The sequence below is a fragment of the Psammomys obesus genome, unplaced genomic scaffold (assembly GCF_907164565.1).
Source record: "Psammomys obesus unplaced genomic scaffold, mPsaObe1.curated_primary_1811, whole genome shotgun sequence".
NCBI classification, from domain to species: Eukaryota; Metazoa; Chordata; class Mammalia; order Rodentia; family Muridae; genus Psammomys; species Psammomys obesus.
Window position 1 is genome coordinate 69,735,203 of NW_026585504.1, and position 8,315 is coordinate 69,743,517.

At 42.7% G+C, this 8,315-nt stretch overlaps 1 protein-coding gene across 1 annotated transcript in view; it reads left to right on the top strand.

Moving 5' to 3' along the window:
* Nucleotides 1-6,522, top strand: part of Avpr1b (arginine vasopressin receptor 1B) — an 8,499-nt gene extending 1,977 nt beyond the window's left edge. Inside the window, exon 2 of the mRNA XM_055604952.1 lies at nucleotides 6,197-6,522. Coding sequence (XP_055460927.1) covers nucleotides 6,197-6,522 — 326 coding nt within the window. The remainder of the gene's footprint in view (nucleotides 1-6,196) is intronic.
* The last annotated feature ends 1,793 nt before the right edge of the window (nucleotides 6,523-8,315 follow it).

Here is an 8,315-nt window from a genome sequence, read left to right on the forward strand (position 1 = left end):
TCTTTCTTTCTTTCTTTCTTTCTTTCTTTCTTTCTTTCTTTCTTTCTCTATTTTATTTTATGAGTACAGATGTTTTGCCTGAATGTCTGTGTCCAATGTGTGTGCTTGGTGCCCACAGAAGCCAGAAGAGGGCATTGGGTCATCTGGAACTAGAGTTATAGATGTTCATGAACTATCACTTGGGTGGTGAGAATGGAACTCAGGTCCTCTGCAAGAGTAGTCTTTTTCCTTTAACCCATGCCTTTCCTGCAATCCTGGTTTTTAACTTGACTCTACAAGGAGAGAGGCTTTCACCTTACCTAAAAAACAAAATGAGATTCTTTAAAAACACTGAGTTCTATCTGGCATCATGGAATGATGAAGACAATGTTCTCCTGAGCTTCAAATGCTGCAGGTGGCTCAGGCTGACCTTGTAACTCACTGTACAACCCAGACTAATGTTGAACTTTTGATCCTCCGGCCTCTGCCTCCTGAGTGTTGGGAATACAAGCATGTAACATCATGTTTGGTTCTGTCCCTTTGACATTAGCCTGGACACAGGTACTTACAAGTGTTCTGTAAGCAATGAGCATATTAAATCCAACTAATTATTAAGGTTCTCCCTGTTCTAGCCAAGGACAGACATGTAGGAAGGGCTTCTTGGTACCAGGTGTATGGATCTGCATGGTGTTGTGGAGTAGCTTTCTCTATGGTACCTCTGAGCAACCCAGAGCTCAGAGAGGCCCTAAAGCTGCTGGCCCAAAGTGCTATTGCTAGTAGATGATGGATCCAGTACTTGAATCAGGTGGTTTATAGGCCAACTTTATTACTTGGCTTTTCTCCCAACAATTATGATCTGGCCAATGACACCAAGGATAAGGTAGTTTCTGCCCTTTATTGAAGGATGTGTGGGAAGATGAATTCTGTTTTCTCCATTAGGAATGAATAAATCACATTAGGCAGTGTGATTTATTCATGTTTGCCTGAAGGACCCACCATCATTGTGAGAGTGTCCCCAATACATCATTTGCATAGAGAGTGATTTCTTTTGGCTGAGCCCCTCTCTGAGCCAGCAGTGCAGGGACAAAGCATTGTATTACAATGTCCTCTCAGCAAAAAAAAAAAAAAAAAAAAAAAAAGCTCCATGGGCTTTGAGTCACTGCTTTAGGATGATTTGTTCACTAGATTCCATTCTCCCATGGTCCTTGGTTACAACTGTCTCCTTGCCCAGGCTAAATTTCTGCCTGGACTGGGTATGGTGAATTTCCCCACAAGGGTTGAGAAGCAGAGTCTCCATGGAATCTGGTACTTCCTCATGGCACAACCCCAGCCTCTACACCGTGCCTGGCTCAGATGGAATAAATCGAAACTTGCTTCCTATGGCATAGAATTTGTCTACTAGGCCAAATGGCTTTGGCTTCTTCCTCTATGACCTGTGCCTTTTACTGAATGGCTCCCACCCTATGCTTCTCTCTTGTCCCAGAAATAGCCATACCCAGAGCACACCTAAGGGAGTTATCCATGGTTGTCCTGAAGCTTTTGTCATGTACTGCTGAGTAAACACATCAACTGGTCCTTTGATATTAGTGGCATAAGCTTTGGTAGGGGTCAGGATCACAGCTTTGGAGACAGAAAGGCATGGAGTGGCAGTTCTGGTTGACTGTGCTAGAAGGATGGAAGGTCTGCTTGTGAGTTTCCTTCTAGGTCTGGCATTGCTTAAAAAAAAAAATCTACCTCTGAGCTGTGCCATTGCACAGATGTGTCCAGCAGGAGACCAGGGTCATTCTAGCAGCATTCCTGTTTGTGAGAAGTGTTTCATTTAATCTCTAGGAAGAAATTTCTATCTGAAAGGAATCATATCAGAATTTTTCACCTGTACATTTTGCCAGCCTAAGACAGATTTTATTTTTTCTCTCACGAGAGAATAGATTCCTAGTGACAATTTGAGAAGACTGAGAGTTAAGCAGATGTTCTGTACCTAGAAGCTGCTTTCCCTGTTGTACTTGGAGATGGTGGCAGATTTTCAAGGCAGGCATGTTTCATTCATTGCCTTCCCAGGTCCCTAGCACAGGAACCTGCACATAGTCAGTGATCACAGGTTTAGTGACTGACTGATAGAATGAATGAGACTATTTCAGACAGAAAGAGAAGGATGCAGTCCATAAGGCCACATGAAGACATTAACCATAACACAAGTGAGGATGAAGTAGAGGACCCTGAACTTGGTTATTTTCCCTGGGTATGGTATAAACATTTTCTTAAGTCCATATAGATTAGGAACAAGGTCCTTCAACCATGTGTTGGGACCCCATATGGAGTCACATAGATGGATATGGGAATTGAAAAAAATCTTGGTGAGAGCAAAGTATTTCGGAATGTGCAGTAATCAAGGATGTGTTCAAAATCAAATGTGTAATGAATCTGAGGTGTTTCTGGAAATACTTACCTGTGTTTCACCCTGCAGACTCATTGAAGCCTTGGTTCTCAATATGCACACTTTGCACTATGCATGTGCCATGCCAAATAATGCCAAAGAATGCTGCATGAAGCACCACAGCTCAGATCCAAAAGTAGCGCATGCTACAGACTGTATATACAGTTTTTACTGTATATACAAGGTTTTGGGCTTTTATTTAGTTATTTTTATTTTTGCTCTTATAGAAATATACTTCTTTTTAAATGTGAAAACAAAGACATTTTCCCTTCATGGAAAGCCGATCCAAACCTGGAGATTTTGGACAGGCTTTTGGGAAGATGAATGGAGAACAGGTATTAGACTACATTAACAAAAGACTAAATGGAGGTCCTGTCTGAGGGATACCAGTAAATAACAACAGGCATGGCAGGTGGAAAGCTGAGTGATGCTTCTCTTGGGAACTAGACCGGAAGCCTAAAGGAGCTTGTGAGACATGCTATGGGAGCTAGCCTTGAGACTCCTGTATGATATGGCGGGTGTATTGGTTGGAATGAGTCTCTCTAAGGAACTAGTTCTCAACCTGTGGGTTGAGACCCCATTGTGGGAGGGGGTTGTCAAAAGACCTTTCCACAGGTGTTGCCTAAGACCATCAGAAAATGAAGATATTTACATTGTGATTCATACAAGTAGAAAAATTAGTTATAAAGTAGCAACAAATATGATTTTATAGTTGGTGATCACTACAACCATTAAAGGATCGCAGAGTTAGGAAGGTTGAGAACCATCTACTAGGTGAAGATTGCCTTCATGAGGAGGCAGATAAAAATGGCTGAGAATTTACTGTCTTTGTAGTGACACAGTTTACCTCATCATTTCTGTGGGTCAGGAATTCACACACCATTTTGTTGGGTCCTTTGGCTTCAGGTCCCTCACAGGGACATAGTTATTGTATCAGCCAGGTCTATAACCATCTGAATGCTCAGTTGGAGGAAAATTCCCTTCCAAATGTGCTTGTGTATGGGTTGGCTGGTGGTCCTCTGTGCATGAACTGGCCATATGCATTGGTTCCTTGATGCGAAGGCCTTTCCACGGACCTACTTGTTGTGTGGCAGTTGGCTTCCCACCACAGTGAAGGAGTTTTACAAGTTTCAAACCAAAGTCTGCTGGTCTATTGCTTTGGACCTGAGGCAAAGGAGAATATGGTGACCAGAGCATATGGCAAGAATGCTCTCTGGAAAATAGAAAGACCAAAACCATTCTGAGTACTTTCCTACCATTGATACTCAAACATGCATCAAATTAGCTTATCTTTGGACTGGATTGGATAGAAAGGTTTGAGTTTTACCATTTTGTTTGAGTTACTGATTTGAGTTTCATAGTAAAATAATCAGGGCTGGGGAGGTGGCTCAGAGGGTAAAGTGTTTGCATGCAAAGCACTAGACCCACCTCCAACATCTATGAAAAAGCCTGGTGGGTGGCGGGGTCCAGCGCTGGGACAGGAAGACTGAGCAACTGCTGGTTGGCCAAGTCTACCCAGACACTAGGCTCCAGTTCACTGAGATGTCTTGTCTTGTGTCAAGAAGTATTGACATGGAGAGTGATAGACAAAGATACCTGACATGGACCTTTGTCCTCCACACATGCATGTACAGAGTGTGCACCTTATACACATACGCACATGCATATACATGTCACATATATGTATCAAAAACAGAAGAAAATCACCAAGTGAATTTTTACCTGGGATTAAGATAAAATTTCTAACAGTATCTGAAGTAGCCTTATATGTTCTTCTGTCATTTTTATAGTACATATTCATACAAAGTGACATTCTCAACAGCAACTATTATAAATTCAAAATACTAAGCAACTCTGAAAACCATTGAAAATGCCGTGTTCTACAGTATCAAATATTTCACTTTTGTCCCTGCTGTTTCCACTTTGATTTATATCTCCCTCCTCTACTCTTTCTTCATCAGTCCAACATTATTCTGTTTTTCTTTCCTACCTATACCCACACTAAGAAATTCATGCTTATGGCACTATCAGTTCTTCCTCATTGTCTAAAATGTTTAGTGCTCAGGAAGAGAGTTTTCTTGTTGCTTGACTACTACTATATTTTCATAGTGGGCCTACTCCTTCACAGTGATTGTTTTGCAGCTACTATTCCATTCTCAGGGGAGATCAATCCTGGGGCCTTGAACACCAGTCTAAGAGAGGAGGAGGATGCCTCAACCCTATAATATATTTTCTCTTGAACACTGTACATAGTTCTACTGAAAGAATACAAGTGATTTTTAAAAAACCACATACACAAACAATCTAGCAAGTGGCATAACCCCAGATGCAAGAGTCCCAACCCAAAACCATAAAGAAAATGAAAACCCAAGGAAAAGTGATTCCTTCAAAATTTATTAGTCTGACAGTAATGACCCCCAATGAAACTGAATTAGACAGAAATCCCATGCAAAAATTTTTTAAAGTGATTATAAGTATGCTAAAGGAAATTACGGAGAGCACAAATAAACACCCTAATGAGTTTCAAGAGAACACAAAGAGCTGAATGAAATAAGAAAAACAATATAAGATGTGAAAGAGACCAAACTGTTGAAGAAAAGCAAACTGAATATTGGAAATTTAAAACTTGTAAATTAATAGAAAGCTCTGTGGAAGACCTTACCATAAGGATGGATCATGAGGACAGACTATCAGGGCTTGAAGACAGGATAGAGATGTTAGGTCAGTCAAAGACAAAGGTAATAATTAGGTGCAAACAAATTCTTCGAGATCTAAGGGATGCCCTGCAAAGACATAATCTACAAATTATGGGTATAGAAGAAAGAGGAAATTTTTGTTTTAAAAGCACAGAAAACATTTTCAATAGAACCATAGCTTCAAAACTCACCTACCTAAGGGAGATAAACATCCAGGTAAGGGATGGCTTTAAAATATCAAATAGATAGGACCAGAAAAGAACTTCTCCACATTATATTATAGTTAAAATACATTGGAAGCAACAAGAGAGAAATACCAAGTCATACAGAAAGGCAAGGCCATCAGAGTAATGGCTGATTCTTCAACAATATTTTAAAGCAAGGAGGATTTAGGGTGATAGGTTTCTGCTCAGCCTACAGTCCACCATAATTGAAGTAGAAAGAAAACTTTCCAGACCAAAGGAACCCATGACTACTAGGCTCTGCAGAAGCTGCTGGAAGGAATCCCCCATACCAAAGAAAAAAAATACACACATCCATAAGGTCACAGGAGAGAAGAAAACAAATTTCTTCATGATTTATTATCAGTAAATGTTCCACTTGTCTACCTATGTACCTTAGGAAACATTCATTTTTCTTGGGTGAAAAGGGATCATATGCAGAGAAAGCTTCAGAAGACCCATGTTAAGTTTGAGGCTGGACTGGCTATAGAGACCAGGAGAAAAAGAAGAGGGATGCGAGAAGCCTCACATTAGCAGATTCATGGTCCAGGTTTTAGAACAAAACCTTTTTCTTCTGTTTGGACCAGTCCTACCCAGACAGAGTTTATTCTTCTAAGTTGAACCTGAAGAAAACCTTATTCCTACAGCTACAAAGCAACCAAAACTAGGGTGGTGAGACCTGGACTCAAGAGTTATGGGTCAGGGCTGAGCAATGCCGATCTAGTATAGAACCCTGTGTGAATCTCTTTCCTTCTCTGGGAAATGTCAGCATCTTCTCAGTGGAGATTCAGCCTCTGTCCTAGGGTTCTCCCCACCCCTCTTGGGCTGTCATTCTGAGGCCTACAATTGTGCTTCTGTCTCAGCAGATTCCACCAACGTGGCTTTCACCATCTCGATGCTGTTGGGCAACCTCAGCAGCTGCTGCAACCCCTGGATCTATATGGGCTTCAACAGCCACCTGTTGCCACGTTTTCTGAGTCACCATGCCTGCTGCAGGGCTTCCCAGCCCCGAGTACACAGGCAGCTCTCCAACAGCAGCCTCGCTAGCCGCCGCACAACACTGCTGAGCCACTCCAGTGGTCCATCTACTGACCGTCTCAGCGTTTACCTCAGCCTCCATGCAAAGCCCAGGCCTGCAGGGTCACTGAAGAATTTAGATGGAGAAGCAACTATGGAGACCAGCATCTTTTAGAGAAGACACCCTGGAATCCGGCTCTGCGCATCTCAGGAACTGGAAATATGGGCTAGAAGGGTCAGGGATGGTACTGAGTGAAGCCTAGTTTAAGGCAGGGTAAAGAGGCCAGAATGACTGCCACTACTCTAGCTGTCATGGCAACCCCTAGCGTGAGTGGGCCATTCTCTCTCAATTGTAGATCTTTGGAAATCAGGAGACTTAATCTCCCTGTTGCTGCCACATTCATAGAGTTCCCATAAACATACCCAACTGTTAGCTACAGTGTTCTAAATCTGGAACAGGCCTAGATGGCACTGTCAGCTCAGAGGCTTGTCTCATTACTTGGCTAACTGTTTCCATTGTAATCTTACTGGTACATCTCAGGGCAATTAGGAGAGGAAAGAACAGAAGATTATTAGGAAGAAGAACAGATATGTGGCACTTCCAGTTATGCCCACGAGCATAACTGAACGGAAGTGGTCTGATGGTGATGTGGGACATGGTACCTAGTAGGAATGTGGTCAATGCTAGTTCTTCTTCCTCATCACTCCTGCCACAGGATGGGTGGCATGAGGACACACCATGCATTCTCAGTGGTATGGTCTACTGTGGCTGAGAGAGGGAGAAAGAGGAGAGGGAAGAGAGAATGTGAAAGGTCACAATAAAATCAGGAGCAGGAATGAGCTGTCTTCCTCGTTTCCTCCAGGGATCCAGACTTCTTGGGACTGTGAGAAGCAGACTTTCTTTTTAAAGAAAGCCAACATAAACCATGGCTCTAGAAATCCTTGAAGTACTAGGATTTAACTTAAGTATCTTCTCTGCCCTGGGAAGCCACCTCCACTTCCCATGCTTCAGCCTCACCTATAGTGAGATGGTCTCTAAGGTTTTTCTTGGCTCTATTCTTCTATGGCTTTGCAAGACTGGAACTGGGTAATAACACAAAAATGCAAAGAATGTTCTAACAAACAGGCTCAAGAATTGTTCCATTTTCATAAGTTACATATACACCTTAACCTCAGCTCTGGTAGGTTCCACCATAGCCAAGCTGGTCACTTTGATCTCAGTTCTGTATTGATGAATCCTCCTCCAAGGTAGTGAAAGATCCCCGGAGGGTATCTTCCGTCAGAGAGACCCCCTCCCAAGGATCAACGAGTCCATTCGGATGCAAACAGCAAGAGGCTTTTATTTTGATACTCGGGTACCCGGGGCGAAAAGTCATTCGGAAGACTTCCGCGCCCCCTAGATGGGAAGCTGGGGTTTTTATAGGGTTTTAGAGGCAGAAGCACTGGTACAGAAACGAGAGGGCATGGTTACAGGGGGCTGATTGGTACGTTTACACGAGACCACAATTTGCGTCAAAGTTTGGCAGGGGCACCAAGATTCCAGGAACTGGGTGGTCAAGGGGGGTAGGATGACCCCTTGACGTGGCCCGCCACCTGTTATTTTGTTTTTCCCTATCTTAGCTGAAACAGTCTCACAGATATCTATGAGAGTGAATAACACAAACTGTTTTTAGTATGACTGGGGCAGCCTGACCACAGATATCCCAAGTGGGTGACACAGCTAGGATTTCTCAGTAATTTTCCAGTTTCTCATCTGGCCTTCAGAGTTTTACAAAACAGTGGTGTCTCACAAAATGGCATTAGCTATGTTCAACTTAGGGTGAGGCTGGGGTCTTTCAGTAGGAAGAGAGTGAGGAAAAGTGAAACCTCGGGTGTTACCCCACTCTTCCTGATTATTTCCAGGGGAGCTAAAATATTAGAGGAACTTCTGCACCTCGGTTCTGATTCCAAGGGACAACCACGATCATA